This window comes from Aspergillus puulaauensis, chromosome 7, assembly GCF_016861865.1.
Source record: "Aspergillus puulaauensis MK2 DNA, chromosome 7, nearly complete sequence".
Classification (NCBI taxonomy): Eukaryota; Fungi; Ascomycota; class Eurotiomycetes; order Eurotiales; family Aspergillaceae; genus Aspergillus; species Aspergillus puulaauensis.
The window spans coordinates 2,149,894-2,175,285 of NC_054863.1; the positions used below are offsets into that span (position 1 = coordinate 2,149,894).

At 51.7% G+C, this 25,392-nt stretch overlaps 9 protein-coding genes across 9 annotated transcripts; 5 read left to right on the forward strand and 4 right to left on the reverse strand.

Annotated features, from left to right (window-relative positions):
• Positions 1-657: 657 nt before the first annotated feature.
• On the reverse strand, positions 658-2,331 carry APUU_70803A (folliculin domain-containing protein; the record flags this gene model as incomplete). Its single annotated transcript, XM_041695717.1, has 2 exons — positions 658-2,019; positions 2,320-2,331. 2 exons carry the CDS (start codon positions 2,329-2,331, stop codon positions 658-660), a joined length of 1,374 nt encoding a protein of 457 aa, XP_041561419.1.
• A 4,176-nt stretch (positions 2,332-6,507) lies between these two features.
• On the reverse strand, positions 6,508-9,249 carry grc3 (putative RNA processing protein Grc3; the record flags this gene model as incomplete). The annotated part of the gene is made up of 5 exons (XM_041695718.1): positions 6,508-8,166; positions 8,218-8,529; positions 8,577-8,703; positions 8,756-9,137; positions 9,213-9,249. The coding sequence occupies 5 exons, from the start codon at positions 9,247-9,249 to the stop codon at positions 6,508-6,510; spliced, it is 2,517 nt and encodes an 838-aa protein (XP_041561420.1).
• A 347-nt stretch (positions 9,250-9,596) lies between these two features.
• APUU_70805S (DNA-directed RNA polymerase I subunit RPA34) lies at positions 9,597-10,588 on the forward strand (the record flags this gene model as incomplete). Its single annotated transcript, XM_041695719.1, has 2 exons — positions 9,597-9,787; positions 9,844-10,588. The coding sequence occupies 2 exons, from the start codon at positions 9,597-9,599 to the stop codon at positions 10,586-10,588; spliced, it is 936 nt and encodes a 311-aa protein (XP_041561421.1).
• A 514-nt stretch (positions 10,589-11,102) lies between these two features.
• On the forward strand, positions 11,103-11,909 carry APUU_70806S (uncharacterized protein; the record flags this gene model as incomplete). The annotated part of the gene is made up of 1 exon (XM_041695720.1): positions 11,103-11,909. The coding sequence occupies one exon, from the start codon at positions 11,103-11,105 to the stop codon at positions 11,907-11,909; it is 807 nt and encodes a 268-aa protein (XP_041561422.1).
• Positions 11,910-12,332: 423 nt separating this feature from the next.
• On the forward strand, positions 12,333-13,067 carry APUU_70807S (uncharacterized protein; the record flags this gene model as incomplete). The annotated part of the gene is made up of 1 exon (XM_041695721.1): positions 12,333-13,067. The coding sequence occupies one exon, from the start codon at positions 12,333-12,335 to the stop codon at positions 13,065-13,067; it is 735 nt and encodes a 244-aa protein (XP_041561423.1).
• Positions 13,068-15,170: 2,103 nt separating this feature from the next.
• Positions 15,171-19,401, forward strand: atg26 (UDP-glucose:sterol glycosyltransferase; the record flags this gene model as incomplete). The annotated part of the gene is made up of 3 exons (XM_041695722.1): positions 15,171-16,463; positions 16,518-19,091; positions 19,141-19,401. The coding sequence occupies 3 exons, from the start codon at positions 15,171-15,173 to the stop codon at positions 19,399-19,401; spliced, it is 4,128 nt and encodes a 1,375-aa protein (XP_041561424.1).
• A 613-nt stretch (positions 19,402-20,014) lies between these two features.
• PRF1 (tubulin-binding prefolding complex subunit PAC10) lies at positions 20,015-20,726 on the reverse strand (the record flags this gene model as incomplete). Its single annotated transcript, XM_041695723.1, has 3 exons — positions 20,015-20,104; positions 20,160-20,622; positions 20,704-20,726. 3 exons carry the CDS (start codon positions 20,724-20,726, stop codon positions 20,015-20,017), a joined length of 576 nt encoding a protein of 191 aa, XP_041561425.1.
• Positions 20,727-20,984: 258 nt separating this feature from the next.
• APUU_70810S (TMEM199/VMA12 family protein) lies at positions 20,985-22,080 on the forward strand (the record flags this gene model as incomplete). Its single annotated transcript, XM_041695725.1, has 2 exons — positions 20,985-21,233; positions 21,313-22,080. The coding sequence occupies 2 exons, from the start codon at positions 20,985-20,987 to the stop codon at positions 22,078-22,080; spliced, it is 1,017 nt and encodes a 338-aa protein (XP_041561426.1).
• A 536-nt stretch (positions 22,081-22,616) lies between these two features.
• Positions 22,617-24,193, reverse strand: APUU_70811A (allantoinase alX; the record flags this gene model as incomplete). The annotated part of the gene is made up of 2 exons (XM_041695726.1): positions 22,617-23,648; positions 23,699-24,193. The coding sequence occupies 2 exons, from the start codon at positions 24,191-24,193 to the stop codon at positions 22,617-22,619; spliced, it is 1,527 nt and encodes a 508-aa protein (XP_041561427.1).
• Between the last annotated feature and the right edge of the window lie 1,199 nt (positions 24,194-25,392).

Below are 25,392 nucleotides of genomic sequence, written 5' to 3' on the forward strand. Positions count from 1 at the left end.
CCGGGATGCAGATTGCAGAGATTTAGATAGCTGGATCTACGTTATATGATCAAGAGTACTCCGTAACTAATGGTAGTAAATTAAATAATCAAATTCAATGCGATGAACGAACCCGTAAGCTCGACAAGAACCCTAACCCTGGGTATCCCTAGAAATACAAGTATGCATACAATACAAAATGCCGTGGCCGTGGCTGTAGTAAGCGCGTGTTCCATGGCGTCGTAACGACATTTAGACGAACGAGGTCACATCAAGTCATGATATGATGACAAGAGGTGGACTGGACGTCGGATCCATATTCATCTCCGGAGAAAATCATGAGAAAGAGTAGTAACAGGACGTTCAGGTGAGCAAAAAAGCGAGGAAAAAGAAAAGTGTGCACGCTTGATAAGAAAAAAAGCGAAAATAAAAGAAAACCGCTGCCTATAATACATCCCGAACTCCGTTCCCAGTCTGGAAGACGCCGTAGTCTATGTTGATATCATGCGTGACAACGGAAAAAAAAAATAACAAAAATCAGACGCGAAAATATCCTCCAAGAGTGGTAAAAGTACAATGGTTGTTGTAGAAGGTGGTAATGGATTCGAGTCTTAAGCTGGCGATCATATTGTAAAGCTTAGCAAGAGGTCATAGCGCCGCTAGTGATATACTACTTGCTTAAGCGATGACAGATCGTCGGGGCGCAATGGGGATAGGCTTAGGACCTGAAGATAAGTCCAAGTTCGACAGGCCGAGATCATCGTCACCTTTCTGCGCGGAGGTCTTCTCCTTCCCCTTTCCGGAAGTCGATGATACGGAGCGGCGATGGTTCGTCTCTCCCTCTTCGTGAACGGTACTGCAAATAAAGCGTTCTTCCGAGATCGGAGGGACCCCAAACATGGAGCCAAGTTGTTGTAGCAAAGCTACAAAGCTTCCGTGGATTTCTGCAAAGAGGTAGGGGTTGCCGACAATCTCTGTCAGATTTCTGGCTTTGACCTGACCTGGTCGGCGAAGTTGCCCATCTGGGTCCACAGCACGTCCGGTAAGAAAAGAAGAGACAGGGGTGTACTGTCGGTTGCCAGGCCGATTGACTGCGTTGTTCTGTTCATCACGACGTTTCTCTTCCTCCTGAAACTTCTCTGCGGCAGTGTAGATGGAAGTTGCAATTCGATCAAAGGTGCGCCAAATTATGGGACAGGCACGGAAGGCTCTGCGCGCATCTTTGCCCGCTAAGGCTACAAGCGCATAGCTGCGCCGTTTGCCGCGGGCCATGGGATCGGGGAGTCGAAATATGTAGGCGATTGTGTAACCCGCATTGGAGTCACCGAAACACAATGGGCCGGAGGAAAGTCCGCGTGGCAAAAGCTCACAGCTGAGGGTTCTGATGGAGGAGCGTCGAAGTAGCGCATAATCCGCAGGGTTTGGCGGTCCCTTGAGAGATAGATATGTGAGGATGTGGTTGTGGCAGGATACATCGGAAGCCACGGATGATGAGTGAAGGGAGTCGGGAAGCGAGCCGTGGATGTGCGAGTCGTGCGTACTGTCGTCCTGCTCGGGGTGACTTGCACCGCACGAAGAAACGACCTCCCTGGATCGCAGCACAGGGCTGCCGTTTTTGCCCTTCCCGTCACTGCGGGCAGTTCCGGGGGCCCCAGGAGGGAGTTGTTTGCTCACATCCTCCGGCAGGGTCAAGCTACAGCTTGCGCAAGTGTCACCATCTGCGCCTCCCAGAATATTTAGTTTTTGCGTCTCGGTCGCATTCGATTGCCCCTTCACGAAGCACGGGTAGTCTTCAATTTTATGGGGAGTGCCGCCCTGGTCGGCCGGCTTGCCAGGCGATTTCGAGGACGGGGAGAGTTTGCTACTGGCATTACTGCTGCGAAGGCCATGAGAAGAGACGGTGTCATGTGAAGTCGCAGGGGTGTCTTCGGGCGAGGGGGTAGATTTCTCCGGATAACATTGCGAGCAGGAGAAAGGGAGGACCTGCGAGCAGATGATCGAGGTGGGACCATGTACCTCGCAGAAGTGCGTTAAAGAAAGCTGTGCAAGCGAAACGCATGGTTAGCCGATCAAGCCGTAACACATTGCCCGGAGTCTTGGAAAGCACGATTCGGGGAGTACAAGAGCGCACGGCCACGTCGCACACAGTCATCCTGGGGTTGTATCGTGGGGTCCCAATTCGATGAGACTCGCTGCGAGGAGACAGAAACCCCACGGAAAAAGCAACGAAGGATTGATGCGCGAGGTTGACGCAATCACATCGCAGCCCGAAACCAAGGCAAAACGAGGATGGCATCCAGGAGCATGGGCATAGATCGGCAAAGGGGAGAAGAGACTCACAATGAAATCCATAACAACTGCAGATTAACGTCGAACACTATCCAGCAACAAGATTATTCCATAATCGCAATGCATGCTTTCGAAGACGACGGACGGCGGACGAACGGCTATCACCGGTAGCTCGAGTGGTGATGCTGGTCGGCGGTTCAGGTGGTGGCAATGACGCAGTGTTGACCGAGCGAGGGCAGATTGTGAGTGGAGAGACTCGAGGGAGGGAGCGAATCGAGGATAAATGCGCGAGGTGTTGCAACAAAGGGCCAGCCTCCTGCAAGAGCTGGGCCGGGGAAGCGGAAGAGCAAAAATGCAAGCGAGGAGCAGACTGCAAGAAGGAGGAAGCAAGGCGTGGGATAAGAGATATGGAGAAGAGAGGCGGATCTCACGAGAGCATGGGGGACCTCAACTCGGTGATATAGGGCGAGCCACCCTTGACTCCAGACGACAAAGACGAAAGGAATCCAGGATGCAGGGAGCGGCGGACTACGGAGTACATCTTACTCTTTTATTTTATTTAAGAATTCAGATCGTTAACGCCGAAAGAGGAAGACCCAGAGGGATCGGGAACAGGAAGGGGGGGCACAAGTGGAGCCCGCTGCGTAAAGAAAGTTACCACATTAATCGAGCCCTGATTGGCTGCCACCCGCGGCTGCTCCGGTCTGGAACTGGACGCCGGTACCGTATTGGCCCGTACGGTACTAGTATTATACACTGCTCTCTCACTCTTTCACTCCAGGGCTTGTGCTTGTGCTTCAGGTGAATAAAAGGGGTGTTCATTTGGGACGGAGCCAGCCACGCGACCATGTTGCTACCCGACCAGCCGTGTGGGAAGCCAGAGTGAGCTATCGTATCCATAGTCCATAATCCAGCTTGGATCCTGCGGCAGCGACTCAGAGTCAGATCCCCCTTTCCGCGGCTGGAGCCCGACAGAAAACGGTCTTCGGCCTAATTGTTTGAGTCAAGGCCGGGGTTTCCCCAGCTGAGTTTCACCGCGGCGCAGGAAGATGCCTGTCAATGTCGACTGTCTGCATCCCAGCTCGATGGCAAAGATCGGGAGTCACAAGTGCAGCAGGAATACACATGTTATTGTAGGTACCCAAGCCATCGGAACGGCGGCCCACTCGCCTAGCTTTTACGCAATCGAAGCTCTGTAGAACGGGTAATGGAAGAAGTCAATCACGCCCGATCAGCCAGTCATCCACTCTCCATATCCACACTCGAAAAGGCACACGATGGCGGACGCCGGACTGTCAGGGACTCAAGAATCTGTTAGACTGTTACCAGGCTGCTACTGGACAAGTATGAGAAATCAGAAGAGTAAAAGATGAAGAAAAAGAAAGGAAAGGAAAAAGAAAAGGACGAGGCAGCTGACTGCCAGGCTGAATGAGAAGCCGCGACGCCTCTTGGTGACCGTATGCTTGGTGCAGTGGTGCCGGATCACCCGCTAGCCTTACTGCGGGTTACTGCTCGGCTAGAGGCAATTGCTGGTGGGACAAATCCAAGTCGCCCGCAAAACAATTGCAGGCTCCGAGTACGCTGTCCAGAGTAGGAAGCTGCAGCGGAAGAGAGCTTCCGTCACATGTTTGGATGGTCGGAGGTCTCCCCATTTCGCAACAGGACATCCGAACAGTTCACGACACCCTCCGGCCTCGGGATCGAGTTGGCTATGACGGATGAATATTGAATAAGGATTCAGGAATGACAAGACGGACCAGACGGTGGGACGCGCGAGGCCCTGGAGCGAAACAGGGAGCAGGCATTTCTCATTGTTCAGTCGGTCAATCCTTGGCCGTTGTATTATTGAATCCTGGCGGGAGAATGTGGACTGGATTGTTTGTCCATGAATGATTGATCCATTTTCAGGCACCGCAATGATAAGCAGCTGGTCTTTTCAGTTTTCACCCAATTGAGACAATGGTATTCTGCTGCTCCCTCTGGTCCGATTGGCCTCCAGGCTCCAACAAGCGGCTGAACTGGGGTGTGATTCTCTTGCATGGAGCTACGTACTAGTATCTGTCTCCTGCATGCAGACAATGGTAATCAGTAATCGCAAGAGTCTGACTGAAGGATCCGTTGGATCAATCGATAATGGCCGGGTGCAGGATGCGACCGGCGCATTCTCGGCCAAAGTCTCTCAGGTTGTACCAAAAGTCCAAAGCGACTGTACCAGTTCACTTTCCATCAACACCAAACCTCGTGGGAAAAGTTACTCCGTCCAAACATGTATGTGACAGCTTCCGCCTCATCCTGTTCCTAGTCTTGGCGGCATTATACTTACATCATCGATTCATGATTCAGTTTCACTGCCCCTGCAATTTCCCTGGCAGTTCACTGTTTGACCTGAGCTGAGCGATCGTCTCGTGGCGGTTCTCTCTGTCCCATGAGGAAACTCAACACACGACACTCCACGATGATGGAGCTTCCAACGGATCCCACTCCACCAATAGAACCACACCTAAGGCTGAAGAGTTCAGACTGAAGAAAATCGCGCCGCTTCGGAGTGAAAGGTCCACAGCCAGATGAAGGCTTCCGCTTTCCGCCACCGCGGCAATGCCAACAACTCAAGAACGCTGCCTGTATGCTCCACCGTGGCGCCTCCACCAGTTGGGCGGTTTACAAACTGGTGAAAGTGGTGAACCTCTCCAGACAAATCAATTGCCGATCGAAGTAATAAGCCGGCCCGGTTGACATTCGCCCATGGGGTGGTTGAGCTGCCATGGCAGGAGCTTGGCTTTGTAAACACTTGCCAATAATGACAATATATACAACGCCGTTCTGACCTTGGTCGAGCATATCATTAGTCAACTGAAACACATTCCCATTCAACCTGCAGCCAGTGATGGTGTCGAGAGTTGATCTTCCTCTTGGTTTCTAATCAACCTGGATCTAGACGGATCCCCAGAAGCTCCAGCAATTTACTTCCGTGGACACTGGACGCCACCCCACCTGCCACTGTACGGAGTAGACTTAACATGTTATGGAAAAGCTTTCCCGGCCCAATTAACCTATGCATCAAACTCTAGCATGAGCGATTTTATTCATTCCAATTGCAAACCTCGACGCACGCCAGTGGGACTTTTGGATGCCATTGTCCGGAGTCGGACATTAACTTCGTATTGGAGTCTGGCGGGGCGCACTGACATTCTGACAGTCCAGTTCTCCAACTACGTAAATTCACCTGCAGGCTGCAGCTAGCCTGCATTCCCAGATGTATCCCCAAGCTCTTTGGAACTCTGGAACCCCTCAGCTTTACCCAGCCGGGTAGGAGCTCAATACCGCCATCTCCCTGCCATGCAGGGCTGGACCCCGTCTGGTTTGAATTTCCGCGGACTTGGTAGATTCTTGTTTCGAATCCGACCAGCTCGAGCTCGAGTTCCAACGCCAGCTCAGCCTTATGTGAAGACAAACGACAGCGACCGAGTGCGATGACGGACGGACCTCCAGTCCGCATCCATGGACACTTTCGCAAGCCAGACCGCATCGCAAACATCGCAAACAACACAACATCCAGGAAGAACCCTGGACTGCTTTTTGGTACACTACGCCAGTAGCTCATCCTCGAATATCTCGACCAGAGTCTAGACTACCAATAGAGCTAAGTAGCTGCATAAAGCGGGCTCCTTCCGAACATTCGTACTAATGAAAGTCCCGTTGGAGTTGGACCTCTTCGTACAATGCTGGGCGTGCGTCGTCGACTTGTCGGGCCTCTAAGGATTAAGCATGGGCTGAAGCATGGACCCGGTCTAAACCCAACTAAACTCTCTACGATGCCGTCCTTGCAGATGTTCTCTCCATTCTTACTCTTAGGGCAGGGAAGGGTACGGTGCTATTATTATCCGTATTATGATGGACTTTTGTTCGGTCACAGGTACGCCAAACTTTCCTTATGTAGGGGACTTGGGTAGGTGGCGTGCAGATTGTTATTGCCTTGTTTTTCTTGTTTTGGCGGTTAAACGGTATTATCGGTATGGTATTCGAATTCGGATTCTGGACGTGGAAGTAGGTATAGAAATGAGGATATTGTATATTTATGTGCTTGAAGGGTGCGAGCAATAGATATGTAGCTGTTAAGATTTAGGTAGGATGCTTAACGGTGCCTGAATAGCCATAGTATGTATAGTCTGAATGACACTGACACGCACTAAAACTGCGAATCTCTATATAGTCTATAATGAAAGAAACCAGAGCCCACGCTCAATACCCAACTTCACTCTCACTCTCAGGCCCAGCCTTCTTCCTCAACTTCCACAGCGCCCTCTGCGCCCGCGCCTCATCCTGCCTCCGCCTCCCATGGTCCTCAACAACAGTCATAAACGGCACATCTTTTGCCCTCCGGATCCGCTCTTTCAACAGTGTGTGCATCCTTTTCTTCTCCTTCTCATCTAACTCATCATCACCTGCACCCTCACCACCATCCTCATTCTGATTGTTGCTATTCTGACTTCGCAGACCCCGCCGGAATCTCCTCTCCTCAGCCCTAGCTGCATAGTACTCCTCGCTAACCGCCCAATTGGGGTTATCGAGGGCGCCGCGGACGAGGACGAGCGCGTGGCCCTGCTCAAGGGACTGGGCGAGCCTGGATGGCGGGATCGGGGTGAGGAGGTCCAGGGTTTGGGTTGTGGTGTTTATGGAGCGGACAAGTGCCAGACCGAGGCTGTGGGAGGAGGTTGGGTGTAGGGGTGTGTCGCTTCCCGGGCCGGTGGTTAGGTAGGGGAGGGATTCTTTTGTTGGGGCTGTTAGGCGGGCGAGGGCGGATGTGATTGATGATGATGTGGAGGAGGTGGTGTTGTCTACGTTTGTGTCGGCGTCCATGTCGATGTCGGAGGTGGATTCTTCTTCTTCTTCTTCGTTGTCATCATCATTGTCGTCGTTGGGTTGCTTTTCAGCGATGCTTGATGTGTCTGGTTGGGTCGGGAGGGCGTTTGGGGATTCGACCGCGACGACGCCAACGATTGCGCCCTCGAGGCTCTCGCATAGAAGATCTGAGCTGATTTGCGAGCCTAGGGTCATGATACCGTGGATACCGCGGTTAGGACCCGAGTATAGAATGCGGAACGGGCGGTTCTTGAAGACCGGTCTCTCGAGCCACATGGGGTGATTGACGCCCTTTGGCTGGGACATGTGGAAGTAGGACTGCATCTGCATTGAGCGGAGCTGAGCGCTGGACCGGCTCACGAATTCCGTGGGTTGAGAGGGTAGGATGGTCAACGGAATTTTGGACACGTTTGCTGCCTGGCTGAGAGGTTCTACGACCTCCATTGGACCCTTTTCGCTCATGTACACGACGTCGGAGAGTCCGAGGGTTTTGATTAGGTATGTGGCGACTTCTAGGCCTAGGCCGAAGATCCAGCCGGGGTAGTTGACGATGAGAGGGCATTGAGGGTATGTCGCTAGTAGAGCGTGGTACTGCTCAATCAGGTTTGTGATGGCTAACACGTAGTGGTCGGGGTCTTCCTTGGGCGATGATGCGCCGATATGGTGGGCTCGGACGATTGACCCGTCGCGCTCGTTATCCAGGGACGGATGGGTGAATGGCGGACCGAAGACAGGGGAGCGAAGATGAGCGAGATACACCTGTCCCATAGGTGAGAATTCCGGCTGGCCTGGGTCCAGGTCGAGGAAAGCGACACCGTCGGTGTTGTGGTAGTTGGTCTCTGTCTGCGGTGCCGGGCTGAGCAGGTGGTTAAGCAGGTAACGACCAAATGTAGATTTTCCTGACGCCTTGGGACCGCAAATCAGTACCTGGAGTCGGCCAGATCGTTGGGACAGGACTTTGATGGCGGCACTCCATTGTTTTTCCAAATGTAGCGGCCGGAGATGTCGGTTCAGTGAGTCGTCCGCAGACGTATGGAGCTAAGCAAGTTAGATGCTAGATGTCCGAAAATATAATTAGAGCATGCTCACCACAGAGAACGTCCTCCGCACGTCCTGCCCAACCGTTTTCAGGCTGAGCTTGTCTGCTGGAGAGTTTCCGCTATTCCACACCCGCTGATACAAAGGCGACAGGTCTCTCAGACGAGTGAGACCGCTATGGAATGACTTGAATTCGACCTCCGCCGCACCATCGACACCAGTGACACATTTGATCACAGGAAGCGAATGTGTCGAGGGAGCGTAGACCCGGTAAACTCGGGGCGAGGGGTGTAACTTGGCACCCATCAAGCTCACAACTCCCCGTTTTACCCAGAGATCATAATGCCCGATCATCACAATGCTCTGCAGATAATTAGTATATTCCACAGACTAAAACAAAGTATGCGTACCATCTTCTCGCGGATGCGAACGCAGAGGGTATGCTCATCGCTGTAGACGATATTGCTCTTGTTCAACCGCATCTTTGAAAGCGGAAACTCCATCGTGAGTGACGGTGTATCGGCGGGAGATTCATAACTATAGCGGTCAGTACAACGGCACAATCAACCGTAGCTTTGGGAGTAATCACCCATCCTCGGTCCCCTCAGGAACAGCCATCACACCAGCCGCATTCTCCTCCACATCTTCCTCCTCCTCTTCCTCCTCTTCGCTAGAGGTCTGGTTTCCGCGGTCTTCAACCTCAACGGTTGTTTTCTTTGAGCGAGTCTCCTTTGCTCCGTTTTCAACCCTTTGCTGCACTTTTTCAGCCTTCACTGCCCCCCGCTTCGTGGCTCGTGTTGTCCGTTGTCCCTCCGACGTCGATTGCGACTGGGCCTCTTCCAGTGAGCGTCGCGGTCTTTTAGACGGCGGTTCCGCGACGGGTTCCGTATGCGTAGTCGTAGTATCAGTTGTGACGGTCGTCTGCGTCTGTTGCATTCGGGCCTTGCGCGCGGCGACTGCGCTGAGCGGAGCTAGAAAAAAAAAATCATTGTAAGTATCCGCAGAGTGATGAGAGGACAGCGACTGAGGACGCCGAGAGATCCTACCTGCCGCCTGCTGCTTCTCAGCCTTTCTCTTCATCATATTTAAAGCCAGCTGAGCTCCAATCTCGTAATTAGCAATCTTGCGCAAGCTGGGTTTGCGGCGTGGAATTCATCAAAGCATAATTTCCTGCGGAGTTTCGGTGGTGGTCCGTGCTCTGCGGAGCAAAAAAAAAAAAGATCGCTCGCTCCAACTTCAACTCGGCCTGTCGCAACTATTCTCAAGTCTCAACCTCAAGGAACGGCAGAGTGTGCGCCAATTCTCATAAATTTGTTTCGGTCCCGGTGAAATCACGTCACAGATATTATTGATTAATATTTCATCGAATTATACACCGCAGTTCCGATCCAGCAGCAAACTCCGTTTGAGCACCTCCAAGCTTGACCGCAATGGCGCCAAAGACAGAAAAGAAGCCCAAGCTGGCTCGCGAAGAAACCTCAGAAAGCGAATCGAGCTCATCCGCCGAGTCAAATCGCAAAGCCGAAGACTCTTCCAGCTCAACCTCCGATGAGGAACAGTCAGATAGCTCGAGCGACAGCGAGCCTTCAAAGAAAGAGTCCAAGAGCCAGTCAGGTCAAAAGTAGGCTCTCCAAGTCAGGTCCGGCGGTGATTCACAGTAGCTAATATATGTACCAGGCTTTCAAAATCACGGTCTTTCCGCGCTCCCCAGCAATACAAGCCCCCGCAAGGTTTCAAATCCGCCAAAAGCCAGTCCTCCTCTAAAACATCCTCTACTCTATCCTCTCTAAGTGGAAAGCAAGTCTTCCACATCACAGCGCCTGCTTCTCTCCCCCTCTCAAAGATCAAGGAGGTCTCGTTAGGTGGAGCTTTGAAGGGCGAACCGATTCTGAAGCACAATGGTGTGCAATTCGGGATCCTGGAGGAAAGTGTCAGCCAAGCCAGCAGCAATCCGCAGACACTATTCATCTACGACCCCAAGGCGCAAACCTATCAGAGTACATTGACGAACGTCCCGACCTACCATATCCAAGAAATGATTGATATCCCCGGCGGCGCGGAATTCGAAGAAACTAGCATTAAAGCTGCCAAGGCACTGGAGAAGCCACCAAGGAAACAGCCCAAGCATCTGAAGATGCGCTTCAGACCTGTGGGAAGCGGTGATGGCCCACCGGAGACACTTGGGTCGAGCTCTGAAGAGTCAGAGGGCGAGGAACCGGCATTCAAAGTACCCAAGGGGACTGAGAAGGAGAAGGAGAGGAAACGGAAACACCAGCAGACAGAGGGTGATGCGAGCCAGGTTGCTGGGCTACCCCGGAAGAAGTCCAAGAAACACTCCTTAGACAATGTTGAAGCTGCGGAGGAGAAGTCCAAGAAGAGCAAGGACCGGGATGGGAAGAAGCGAAAGAAAGAGAAAGCTTGAATGGTATCTGGGTGAACTGATTGTATTTTCTTAAAAGCTTAGCGATAGATGGTTGTTTGCATGCCACGACATATGATATCTGTGCGCATACCCTTTGGCTCCGGTTCTGATGCAGTAAAAGCTGATGCTTGTTCAAGATGCATATAAACATACTTACATATTCCTGCTTTCTAGGTTCATCTCGCGGCTGTGAAGTTCTACCTCAGGTGCCAATATCCCGGTAACCGTGCATCATGCTGCATATATTCAAAAACAGTACGCATACGTAGAAGCTTAACTATGACCTGATCATTGGTGGTCAGGAGAATTCAAACCGTGATCCGAACATACCACCATTTGATCTAAACTTTACGGGACAATTGTCGCCAAACTTCTGTTGCCTGATCCCCTACTTAAGTTACTTAACTTCTGCAACCCCTGCAACTCCGCCAACAACCAGTCACAACTATTACTGAAACTACCACATCCACCAACTCTCAAAAAGCTTTCGACTATGTGGTTGGATATGATAAAGATGCTGATCCCCCGCCGAGAGACTCTCGCGGAGTTCACCTACGGGTTAAAACTAAGATGGAATGAATTTATGATGGTGCTTTACCCTTCTCGGGCCACTTCGAGTCGCATCAGGTTGTTTCAGAAGGACATGGACGAACGCATTGCAATACTGCAAAGGATCCATGGCCTGAAACACAGCGTCGAGGTCTACCAGGATAATTTGTTTCCAGACGATACATGTTCTCTACCCCAGACCGCAAAGCAGATGGATATGGATGGACACAGTGCAACGCCGCAAAGGGTCCATGATGCAAACAAAAACGCCGAGGCTTACGGGTTCGACCTGCTTCCAGAGCTTGATTGTACTCCACCCCAGGACCAGCCCCCAGAGAAGGTGGATACGCTGCCAGATTACACGGCCGATGAATATACTGAAGCACACCGACAGCAAGATATTTGGGAGGCACGCGAGGAATATCAACAAATACGCCGCAGGTTGGTTAAAACATGGTCTGAAATGCCCAAAAATGCTGTCTCAAGATACTTTGGGCTACGCGAAAACCATAGGGACATAAACGGGCTTACTGATTTATGGTACGAAGGGAGAGCTGATTGCAGTCAAGGTGGCGGTTGCTGTGGGCGTAACTGCGGATGCTGCGAGAAACCCCTCGACCAGTACTATCTGCCAAATGGGTACGGGGCCACAAGGGACAGGGAGCTGATTCGAATAGTTGGCCACTGCACAGCTGAATGTACTTGCTGTGTCATGACACACGGTGTCTACAATCCAGACGAACGCCTTCCCGACCCAAGATTTGTTTGTTAACGACGATGTTGTTTACCAGAGTAGTTAGTATAATGAAAATGACTCGGCAGCCATGGTCGAGGGTCTCTTCCCAGACATAATGTATCTGATCTACCGGGTCTGAGAAACCTCGCCTACACTAGCCATCCGTATAACCAGCAAGACCGAAGGCCCGGAAACAACTTCCGGCAATGTCGGCAAAACTAGAGGGCTCGAGAACAGTACGCATATGTAGAAGTTTAAATCTATATATGAGTCAACATACCACCACTTGATCTAAACTTTACCGGATACTCACCAACCTTTCTCGCCTGACCCTATTTAACTTCTACAATTTCTACATTTTCTACAACCTCTACATTTTCTACAATTTCTGCTGTTACTGCTATTACTACGACGCCACTTTCTCAACCAACTGCCTGGCTCTGGGAAAGCTCCGCCAATATGTGCCTCGGTATCATAAGAAATCTGTTCCCTGGCCACGAGACTTTCGAGGACCTTGCCTATCAGTTCGCGGTAGATTGGAACCGCCTCCAATATAACTACCTACCCCGTTCATATTACAAAAAAGCGTGTGACTTCGCTTGGTGGTATATGGACAATCGCGAGAAGCGCAACGCAATACTGCAAAGGATGCGTCAACTGAAACAGAACAGCGATGTTTACCAGTACAACTTACTGCAGAACCAAACTTCAACCAAACGCCAGTTCCGGTCTCCAGATCAGATGAGCATGGACATGGTCCCGGAATACGATCCGGATGCCTATACTGAAGAAGACCGAAGGCGAGAACTCCAAGTACTAAACGCTGAATTCCGCCGAATCCAGCTCAAGTTATTCGACAAATGGCATGACGCCCCTGATGACGCCGCGGCAAGGCTCTTCAAGCTACGGTTTGGTCATAAAGATAGGGAGGGCCGTTCTGATATATGGTATAACGAGCGTCGGTCCTGTAGTGTGGGCGGAGGGTGCTGTGGACGCGCCTGCGGGTGTTGTGAGAAACCTCTGCACGAGTACTACGTGGATACTGGGCGAATGGCTGTCGCCGCTCGCAGTACTGAGGGGAAGGAACTTGTTCGAGTATATGGCCACTGCACTGCCGAGTGTGCCTGCTGCGTGATAACACATGGCGTGTACAATCCGCGTCAAGACCTTCCAAAACCGAAATTTGCCCGGTAGAGAAGGAGCGACTGTGTAGGATGTTTAGCAAAGTAGATAGTATAATAACATTGACTGCGGCCATGGTCCTGAATCTCTCTTTTCTCCCTGTAGCCTTGCTTTATGATAAGTTTGGCTATACTTATTTCACACATAACTTAACAACCACGATCTTTACCCAAAATTCTTTTTTTACTCTCTTTTATCCCCCGTCACTTTCTTCTTATTATTTCTTTTCTTTAGCTATGCAGTCTTTAGACAAGATAGTCGAGCAACTGACCGATTACCCTCGGTCCTCCTTGTTGTGGTTCGTTGCCCTCTACCTGGCCATCCGCGTGGGCGACTCTCTCGTTCTCTTGATAGAGAGCGAGATAAAGAGTTGGTGAGTGTTGTTTCCTGCAATTCTGTGGTTATACCGGTAAACTTATACTGCACTTGTTTAGTCCGAGATATAGGGGCTGTATGGTTGGAGGAGCTCGGCCGCTCCAATCACGACGGTGCTTCTAGCGAACACAGTCGAGGCCGCAACCAAGATCCCTCCCATCCCATCCCCGATCCGCAACAATCCTAAGGTGGTCACGACTCTGCGACCATGGCCCAGGTTTCCTTTTCCTCTTACCTTTAGGTTATCCCCTGCCTGAGGTGTAACTTTGGCATACTTGGTACACCTTCAAGATGGGCTGATTCAATTTCGAATTTTATGGGCGTCGGCGCGTTGTGTCGACAATCTGCTGGTGCACCAGCCCCGAGTGGACCCGTATGTATTCACCCTGATTTTTTGAAGATAGTACTAATGGTATCGTTGCTAGGATTTCAGACAACAGTGATAGCTCGAAGAGGAGCCCGCCCGGCGAGGTCCAGCAGTCGGCTGCTCCTTAGATAGGGTATTTAGGCGATTGCGTTTTATAGTAAGCTCACTGTTTCTCTCCAACGAAAACGTTGCCTTACTGATGGGGCATTCAGGAATAAAAAGCAGAATGGGGGGGGGGGGGGGACCCTACAACTTACCTGCCCTCCTGGGTCTGCGTTTTGAGGAGCATCGCACTGGAACTTTGCCCACAAGCCATCTATACAGCCCGCAAGACCGAAGGGCTAGAGACCTACTACGCTTTCTGAGACAATGAAATGAGACAGTTGCGTGGAGGACATGATTTTGAAAAGAGATGACATTGTGTATTTAAATAAATCGAAGCGTTTCCTTACAATTTCAACACCATAGACCAAGCATGATATTGATGCGATGTAGTTGGAGATCTGGCAGGTGGGCCGTAGTTTTCAGGCGCCAGGACGGCCGCCTGGACAGCAAACAAACTAACTGGAACTAGTTAGAGAGCGGACTCTGGTCTCCACGATGGATCTACGCCCAGCTGCCTCAGGCTGTCAAAAGGACCTTGAGCTCCAAGCATAGATGCGTCCTCACTTCAGCACTTCAGCATCCCTTGGATTTTTAGAGGCCAAGTTCATCATCCGTACCTTTCTTTACGTGACTTAGTTAAAATGCCCGATGACATAAGCACGTTCATGGGCGGCTGGAACTGCTGATTTGCGGGATTCAGTTTCCTCGTCACATGTAAATGCTCTGATTGGCCGGGCGCTTGCACATGGACCAGCTGATACAGACAAGTGACGCCAGAGACAAGACCGCCGACTGCTCTACAGTTGTCTCTGCACGCCTTCGCCTAGTTCGACTTGCATCACTCACTCTTCTCGACGCCATCCGACCCGTTGTCATTCTTGAACCCTGTCATCGCCTCCACTCTCCCAGGATGACTCAAGAACCCCAGCCTGTGCGGCTTTGACAACCCCCGGGAGATTTGCGCTTCGAACACTCTTCTTCTTATCCTTATCAGCTCATGGAATGGACAGTGGGTGGCTCTCCCTTATCCTTGCGTTTCTTCCTGTTTCTTTGTTCATTTAAATCTGCAAGGATTCTATACTAATCAAGTGATCTCCTGGACAGCTTTTTTTTGATCATTTGTTTCGGTATCCTCATCGTGACCTTTAGCGACCGCCCTATACTCCAGTACCCCAGATTCAACTTTCATTCCACTCGAAGCCTCAGCCTTTCAAATACCACACAGAGCCCCTGTCCCCGTAATATATTCGCCTTATAAACCTCTTAAAATGCGACCATTCAAAGACGATACGAAGCGGCGAGTGGAGCGGAAACTCAGCGGAAACAAGCAGTCCATATCGAGGAGCATGTTTTCAAGCTCCTTCCCGGAACGCCTAAAAGAAGACCATGATGATTCTCAGATGGATTATACAGCTCCACCGGGTGGCGGCAAGTCTGGAGACGGATTGCAGTACATGCACCAATCTTTATTGTCTGTGATTGCTACAGTAGGTAGCCGCACCGAGTCCGGTGCGCGCATCGACAGCTCTAGCGATAGCGAGGAAGATACCGACAAAAAAACCTCCCAGCCGTCTGGGAAATCTTCAGGCAAACAAAATACAGCGTCGTCGGAAATGGGTGGAACTAAACAAGTACCTTCGGCTCCAGAAACGAGGACTAGCTCGAAGGAACGCGGCCGCCGCCACCGGAGGTCAATATCAGACCATAAGCTCTTTCGGCCTTTCAAATCGGGGTCCATCAATCAGGATAAGGAACATGATAAATCATCAATAAGCGGCAGGCTATCCCCGCTCCCGGCTCTCCCTCGACCACGCAGCGCGACGCCTCGAGCCGCTCCTATCTTGAGCCGCATGGTCGAGGCGCGAGCACTTTTAGATACGGAGACCCCGGAAGAGAGCTCACAGTCCTCTTCACAAGAAGAGAAGAACGATACCATTTCTCAACAATCCGCGGCGTCTCCACTTTCTCTGCGATTGATGGAGATGTTTCATTTCGCTGCGCCCGAAAAGATAGTCGTGGAATACTCTTGCTGCTTACTACAAAGCATGCTTTTGCAGGGTTACATGTATGTGACCGAAGGGCATATATGCTTCTACGCCTATCTCCCTAAAAAGTCCACGATCGCCATCAAGTCCGGCTATATCTATAAGCGTGGCCGAAAGAACCCTACGTACAATCGCTACTGGTTTTTATTGAAGAAAGACGTTCTTTCTTACTATACCGACTCATCCAATCTTTACTTTCCCAGCGGCCAGATCGACTTGCGATATGGGATCTCTGCGTCTCTCACCGAGTCCAAAGAGAAAGGAAGAGACTCGAGAGACTTCCAGGTCACAACTGACCATCGAACATACTACTTCAGAGCAGACAGTTCGACGGATGCGAGGGAATGGGTTAAATCGTTGCAGAAAGTCATTTTCAGGACGCACAATGAGGGCGAAAGCATCAAAGTCTCGTTTCCGATTGAGAAGATTTTGGATATAGAAGAGAGCCCCATGGCTGAAATCGCCGAGACGTTCAAATTACGTGTCGTTGATGAGGAGTCGTATGCTATTGATGAGGTACGTTGCGATGCTTGATCCCCCGTATGTACACCTGGCTAAGTTTATTTGCAGTATTACTTTACCTTATTCGATTCAGGTCACGACGCGTTCAATCTCCTAAAAGGCCTGATTCGGAGCACCCCGACGAAGGATTCTTCGCCCAGCAAATCACCTTTACCAGACAACACAGCTCACCCTAAGAGGTCCCGTGGGTCACAAAGCAGGTGGTCTATCACCAGTGGAGGTAAACCCCAAGGGACGCCGTCACGACGGCGCAGTGCGAGCACCGGCATTCTGAGTGCCGATACGGGCATTGAAAAGTCACCACGGATGAAGCAGCAGGAGTCATCAACTTCGTTTGTTAACTCCATAGACCAGATCACTGAATCATCAGCAGTATTGCAGTCAATGACGGACACAACGGAGTCAGCGAGTCAGATACTGAACCGGAGCGACGTATTCCATTCTCCCACGATACAAACGTGGCAACGACGGACCTCCGATGCGACAAAGCCTAACCGTCGCCGTTCAGACGAAATGACCAGATCAATAACAGAGCACGCGCATGATGGGCTGTCTCGGACACGAGAAGACCTTTATGCTGCTTATATTTCTGAGCAAGACTCGAAGGATGCTTCTAAGCTCTACTCTCCGGCCACGTTGAACGACCTTGTTAGGGCCGGGTCGTACCCTCTTCAACGCGCTGCCGGGCTCGCAGAATATTTGAAGAGTTATTCTAGGGATATGAGTACGTTATTAGCAACCGAGTCCATGAGCTATCTGGAAAAGGTCTCCGGAATGTGGGCTGGTGGTCGAAGGCATTATGGAGACCTTGAGGGCGTCCTACCAGACGACCGCGCATTATATCCTGAAACTACAGAAGAAAGTATGAGAGACGGAAACCGCTTCCGAGCTCATTTTGCGCTGCCGCCGACAGAGAAACTTGAGGCGGCCTATTTCGCCCATCTGCACCGTGCACTTCCCCTCTATGGGAAGATTTACATCAGCCAGAATAGGGTTTGCTTTCGCAGCCTTTTGCCGGGCACGCGAACAAAAATGATACTTCCCCTTCATGATATCGAAAATGTGGAGAAGGAGAAGGGCTTTCAATTTGGGTATCACGGGCTTGTTGTTGTCGTTAGAGGTTACGAAGAACTATTCTTTGAATTCAACACCGCAGATGCACGTGATGACTGTGCCGTAACGATAATCCGGCAGCTCGAGCCTGTTAAGCTTCTGGTCGAGTCAGGCTTGTTATCACAGCCGGAGAGCGATGAGTCCGAGGCGGCACAAACGGAACACCGAATGCTGGAAGAAGCCCGCTTGAATGCTTCGACAGAGCAAACACTTCGTTCGCAACTCAGCGAATCTTCTGAGCTTCCTTCTATCTTTGACGACCCTCGCGCTTCCATTGTTGATTTCAAGCCACCCGAGCCTTTGTCAATTACATGCCTAACTATTGGCTCACGGGGTGATGTGCAGCCTTATATTGCTCTATGCAAAGGTTTGCTTGCGGAGGGGCATAAACCCAGGATCGCAACTCATGCGGAATTCGGGCCGTGGGTCCGGAAACATGGCATTGATTTCGCTCCTGTTGACGGCGATCCGGCTGAGCTTATGCGGCTGTGCGTGGAGAACGGAATGTTTACTTACTCCTTTCTGAAAGAGGCCAGCGCGAAGTTTCGAGGTTGGATCGATGACCTTCTGTTGTCTGCATGGACGGCCTGCCAGGGTAGCGATCTTCTCATCGAATCTCCAAGTGCCATGGCGGGAATCCATGTTGCCGAGGCTCTTAGGATTCCATATTTCCGTGGTTTCACCATGCCGTGGTCAAGAACACGAGCATACCCTCATGCATTCGCGGTACCTGAACATAGGATGGGCGGTGCGTATAACTATATCACGTATGTGATGTTCGAGAACGTCTTCTGGAAGGCCATTTCTGGGCAAGTGAACCGTTGGAGAATGAGCGAGCTAGGACTCAAGGCCACGAACCTGGACAAGATGCAGCCCAACAAGGTTCCGTTCCTTTACAATTTCTCTCCTTCAGTTGTGCCTCTACCCCTAGACTTCCCAGACTGGGTTCGGATCACGGGTTATTGGTTCCTCAGCGAGAGCTCTGACTGGACTCCTCCAAAGGAGCTCGCAGAGTTTATCCAGCGCGCTCGAGAGGACGGGAAGAAGATCGTCTATATAGGATTCGGATCTATCGTTGTGTCGGACCCGTCTGCGCTGACACGAACAGTCGTCGAGTCGGTGCTGAAAGCAGACGTCCGCTGCATCCTTTCTAAAGGATGGTCATCTCGTCTAGGCGATCCAGCTAGCACGAAGTCAGAAATCCCGCTGCCGCCTGAGATTCACCAGATTCAATCCGCTCCTCATGACTGGCTATTCTCGCAAATCGATGCCGCAGCACACCACGGTGGTGCCGGAACGACCGGGGCAAGTCTTCGTGCCGGCGTACCAACCATTGCCAAGCCCTTCTTTGGTGACCAATTCTTCTTTGGTAACCGGATCGAAGATTTGGGGGTTGGTATATGCATGAAGAAGCTAAACGTCAGCATTTTCTCTCGCGCGCTATGGACAGCTACCCATGATGAGCGTATGATTGTGAGGGCAAGGAAGCTCGGGGAGAGGATACGAAGTGTAAGATTTCCAACAACAGAAGATATAAGCGCATGCTAATATATAACAGGAGGATGGCGTGGCCACTGCTATTCAAGCGATATACCGCGATCTCGAATACGCAACAACGCTAACTCGACAGCGGTCCAGTATTTCATCTACGCCGTTCTCACCCACGCCAACAACAGGGATGGCAGATGAGAACGCGGATGACGATATCGGCGACATTGAAGAATGGACCCTTGTTAGTGACGAAGAAGATCTAGATTTTACGAAGCGAGTGCGAGACAGAGCGGACGATCACCCTGAACGACTTTTCCTGGGTGATTGAACTTTACTTCTTTCCTTTTACGATTGACGATTGCTTCGACATACTTATGACTTTTTTAATCTGAGTTACGGCCTTCTTTTTTCTATTTAGTCATTTTCATTTTAGTGGCGAGTTTGTATGATGTTTTCTTTTTCTTTCTTTCTTTCTTTCTTTTTAATGCTACGTCACATGCGTTATTTGTTTATAGATTCCCGCCGCGTATGCTGCGCATATCTACGGCCGTGCTTGTATGCTGATGATACACCGTTTGAAGCATCTAGAGCGATGTCTATTTGAATGCCTTTACGATAGATGGCGGCGTTCTATAAGGATTGGGTAATGTCATATTCATGCCGGTTATGCCTGATGATTTCCCTCTTAGCGATAATGGTTCCATACGCAACAAACAAGGCTACAAGGATGCAAGTATCCAATCTACCAAGACAAAACCTGGCGGCTATCGTAAAACATTTTATTCTCTGGGCTGCCAGAGACAGGAGTGTATCCAGTCATGTAAATGCTAATCCACACCTATATATGTAGCTTAGATCAACCAGAAAGATAGCGTATATCAGAGGTTAGTAGCCAGCTACTTGACCTGCCGCCGGTTATCTCTCGTCAATTTTGTTTTCGATTATTTTTCCTCTTCCTTCCCAGCAGCCTTTTCTTTTCGTCTCTCCACCACATCCCAGTTATACACACGGGCCGTAGCAACCTCCAGCGTCTGTCGAAAATGTTAGCTTGACAATTCAAGCAGTTTCAAAGAGGGCAAAACAAACCGTAATCTGCTCCCTCAAAAACTCCAAATCCTCATCACAATTTGCCGAACTCAACTGCGCCGCACTCAACTTCTCCTCCAACATCGTCTGCGCCTCGCCAATGGGATAAGCCAGCATGACATTCGCCCCGAGCCAGAGGTACACCTCCTCAGTATCAGCCGTATCCACAGTCGCCCGCGCATACAGGGTATCGTTTAACTCAAAGTTCGTCTCGAGCGGCGCGCCGCCATTATCGCGTCGGGTCTTGAGGAAGCGCACCATCTCTAGCGTTTTCTTGATATCGGGGATCTTCTCACGTAGCCCCGCGGCGCGCCGCTGCGTGTTGACTTCCATGAATTGGTACTTGGAGATCATTTCTTGGAAGGAGCGCATGGTTGATTCGACTTCGGCGCGCGAGGAGACGTAGTCGGCGACATTGTCGACGAAGGGGGCGAAGGGGATACCCCGCGGGTTTGTTTGTGTTCTGGGTTAGGGTGTTAGTTGGTTGTTACTTTTTTTTTGTACGGTGTATTTGAGCAAATGAGGGCAAAGAAGAGACTCGTACTGTGTGGGCTTTTTGTCTGCCATTGTTGCTGCTGCTTGATTGACTGGGAATTGGGGGTGGAGGAGTTGAGGTTGAGGGCGATGATGGAAGAAAAGTGACTGGAGCGGAGTGGGGGAGTTGGTTGCCTGTTTGGGAAAGGTGGGTTTTCTCATTGAACTCGGTTGCTGGAGCTTCGTTATCAACTCTCTTCGCATCTCGGTTTCGTTACCAACCTTCCCAACCTGGTTGATTCACTATTGAGCATATGATGACTCTAGAGAGATAATAGAGATACTATCGATATGGTGCGCCTCGTCACCACCACACCTATCCTCTCCGCCCTCGAGGCCATCCCTCCATCGTCACGAGAAGACCTCGACCTCCCCGAATCCCTATCACTAGGGAACCCGGTATCTCACGACCAGATAATCCAAATATCTCGCTATTTCCGAGAAACTCGCAGCTCCCAAAATGGCAACAACCGGAGCCTCGATTCCCTCCTCCGCGGGACAAAGCTATACATCCCTCCACCACCTCCAAAACCAAAACCCGTACGCTCCCATCACCTTCCTGATATCATCCCACAACCAGTCCTGCAAGAATAGCCGCTGACAAACTTCCACTGTGTAGAGCCCCGAATACCTAGCCCAAAAAGCCCGCCTCCTTGCCGCCGCCGAATCAGACGCCTATGCACGCATGCTCTCCCAACCATCCACAGCTTCAAATCCATTAAACACATTATCATCATCGTCATCACCATCACCCGCAATCTTTAACTCAACAACATCCAAGCTCGCCGCCTTACACGACTCCCACTCCGCCACCCAGGAGGACCCCAACTACACAGACCCGCTCACGCCCTCGCTCGTCCTAAACATCTTCCTCTCCGTGCTTATAACCGGCTTCAGCGTCTACTGGGCATTAACATTCCAAATGCCAGATATACTTGTGTCGAAGATATCGTCGACGTGGAGGTCTTCGAGACAGGTTTCCCATAGTGGTGGCGGGGGAGGTGGTGCATCGGATGCAGTCCGTGTGCTGGTTTCGATATTTGCCGCGCTGGGGGTGGGCATTGCGGAGGTGTTTATTTATGCGATTTATCTGGGGAAGATCGAGCAGGCGAGGGGGAAGGAGGGACGGCTTCGAGAACGGAAGGAGGTTATCGGGCAGGAGGAAGTTGGGGGGCGGGATTCTCGAGAAGAGCGAGATCAGGCTCTCCCTCTTCCTGTTGGGACGGAGAGTGGTGACGATGAGAAGGATAAGGATGTTATATGGGGACGAGGGCCGAATGGGGGGTTGCGAAGGAGAGTACGCGAGAAGTGGGAAGAGGAGACGACGAAAGAGAAGGAGCAGGAGCAGGAGCAGGATCAAAACCAGGACCATGAGAAGGCCGGGTGATAGTAAGTTGGATCTTTTGTGCTTCCAGCCCATTGACTGGACTCATCTCTACTCAATCTGCAGTCCACAGTCCGTTCTGGCTGCAGATGAACAGGATGAACAGAATAATATGTACGATATCTCCCAGGAAGACTTATGTCGAAAATACAAACAAACAAACAAACAAACAACTATGATATGAACAGAGAGGGTTCCCTAAATGATTTTATTATGGTATTTCTCTATCAAGCAGCAGAAAAAGAGCTAAAAACTAAACATAAAGGTCTACACTCGCTAGTGTAATGCATGGACATGATATGATGATGCTGTTCCTGCGGTCAGGTCATTAGTGTGTATGTATGGGGGGTATCATAAGTCTTTTGCTTTTTGCTTTTTTTTCTTTGGTCGTTTATCAGATTCAGATTCAGTTCCGTTCTGCATCGCAATGGCAATGGCGCATATGGAATCTCGCAACAAGGCGCATGCGGGACCAGCCAGTTAGAAGACGATGGAGAAGGAGAAGGAGAGAGGTATATGTGCAAGAGAGAGGGAAAGATTCAAACCCGTTTCTCCAAAAGCAACGAGCCCGAAGGCGCCTTGACACAGAACCCATCAGCGCGGTTAAAGATCTTTTCGCCGCGCAGCCAGGTCTCGCGGACCATACCACGCATGGTGCGGCCCTGGTACGGCGAGCACTTGTTGCGGAAGAGCATGGTGCTCGGCTCAACGACCCACTCGGCGGTATCGTCGAAGACACAGAAGTCTGCGTCGAAGCCTGGGACTAGGTCGCCCTTGGACTTGTGCAGGCCGACCTGGGCGGCGGTGTTGGCGCAGCAGAGGCGCACGATGTCCTGGAGGGCTTGCTTGGTTGCTGTGGTGTCTGATGAGGAGAGGCCCTTGCGGCGGGACAGCTCGGACCAAAGGATTGGGAGGCCGAGGCCGACGGAGGAGATGCCACCCCAGGCGGAGAGGAAGGAGCCCTCGTTGATGACGGCGTTGGTGGCCGGGTTGGTTGTGGCGGTTGGGGTTTCGGTGCTGTGGCCTGGGATGTGCGAGGGGAGGAGCTTGAGGATGGGCGTGCAGGGGGAGTGGTCTGAGACGATTGTTTTGATGACGCCGTCGGGTTCGGCGTGGCGCTCGAGTTCGGCCCACAGGGCGTCCTGGTTGTTCTGGGACCGGATGGGCGGGCAGCACTTGTGGCGGGTGTCGCCGTCGCGGATCTCCTCGGCGGCCAGGGAGAGGTAGTGGTAGCAGGTCTCGGCGGTGATGGGGATGCCCTCGGCGCGGGCCTTGCGCAGGAGAGGTATGGCCTCCATGGCGGAGAGGTGGACGATGTGCAGAGGGAGGTTGGGGGCCAGGTGGGATAGGGAGAGGATCTCCTCTACGGCACAGGTCTCATAGTCTGAAGGGCGAGAGGCCAGGAAGGTGGAGTATGACTCCGGGGCACCCTCGGGCATGACGTCCGGGGATTCAGATGGGTTCTTGGGTGGGACCATCTCGGCGTGGAACATGAGCGTGGTGGGCTCATCGGCCAGTTCAAGCATGGCCTTTCGGACGTCTTCTGACGAGACAGCGGGGAATTCATCAACCTGAGATTGTAAGTATGCAATTGGCTTGGAGCGAAGGAAGGGGAACTTACCCCACTGTCGATAAGGAATCCTTTAAAGCCGCAGACGCCCTCGCGGACTAGCGCCTTGAGCTCGCCAGCGTTGCCGGGGATGATGCCGCCATAGAAGCCAACATCGACCCAGCACTTGCCCTCGGCAGCCTGAAGCTTGACCTTGAGGTTGTCGACTGTGGTGGTTGGAGGGATGGCATTGAGCGGCATGTCAACGACGGTGGTGACACCGCCAAAGGCAGCGGCCTGGGTGCCTGTATAGAAGCCTTCCCATTCGGTGCGTCCAGGCTCGTTGAGGTGGACGTGAGCATCAACCAGACCGGGGAGCAGCACATACGGAGAGAAGTCAGTATAGGGGGTGCCGTCAGGGAAGTCGGAGGCGGGGATGACGGAATCGAAGACGGCGGTGATCTTGCCGGTGGTGCGCGAGACAACGAGGGTGGCAGAGGTCAGACGGCCGCCGACGACGGCGCGCGACGAGGTGAAGACGGCAATGGACGGGATGTCGGCATCCATTGTGCAGGTTTAGTGGGAGAAAACAAAGGTGAGTTCCAGTCAAAGAGAGAAATAAGCAAGAGCAAGGCAAAGAGCGAGAGGAGAGGGAGAGGGAGCGACAGAAAGAGCAGATAGCAGATCGCAGATAACCAGAGATAAGCCAAGCAAGGAGAAGTGGGCGACGCCGATAAGCCGTTCTTTATATAGGCGGACTGCGGCGTATCGATCGAGTAACGGAAATGCAAAACTTCTTGTCGGGGACCCAGCCAGGGGTCCACCTGAGCCACCGGGTCCTGGGCCTTACTCGATCAGAACCACGGCAAACTCACGGAAGCCCAACGGCGTCGGCCCCTACCACAGTCATACCATCGTGGATTTGACGTCTTCTGGCAAATTCTTTGACGGATGTTTTACGCAGAGTTGGGTCGTGGCAAGGACAGCCCCCAGAAATACGGGAGAAAAACCCTTCACGGGGATACCCTCACCATTGCCTAATCGGGGCAGGCTCCGAATTTGCCCCGAGATCGGACCCTGGATTGCCGAGTCGCCTCCGCAAAATCCTCGACCCATGGGCATTTTGCTCGTCGGCCACCGCCGCCATCCGCCACCGCGTGCATCAGCCGAGATATAATTACTCGATACGAACCTCTCCCGCTGCCGAGTGAATTTCCTTGACTCGATCGGATTTGTGCGCAATTACAAATGGCCACGGTCAGCGCTCTATCCGGTTTCTGCAGCAGTGCGCTGATCGATTCTACGGCGCCTGCGTCGAATAATAATGGCAAATGAGAGGTGCACATGCAATTGTCCATTCCATTCCACGACTCCAACGGCGTCCTCCGTCCAACTGAAATGCAGGCCGCTCTTTGTTGACGAGCTCGTGACTTGTCAATCTCGGAAAAGGCTTTCGGGCTGAGACCGCAGACGTGGACGCAGCAATCAGCGGTGTCTGTTCGAGTCTCGTGGACGAGTCCAGACCGCGACAAGGAATGGTGCCCAGGTGGTGCTGCGCAGGAACCAAGTCTGCGGCTGTGAATTACGGTGAATTACGCGGTGAATTGGTTGGCCTGATTGCTTTGAAACTGCGTGACAACTAAACTTCTAGAGAAATGGGCATACAGAATAAGCCTCAAGGGAAAGGTTTGCGGGGGACTGCAAAAATCGCCACCTTACCTAACCACGGAAGAGGCGGCAAGTGGCCAACAGTAAATCGCGGATTA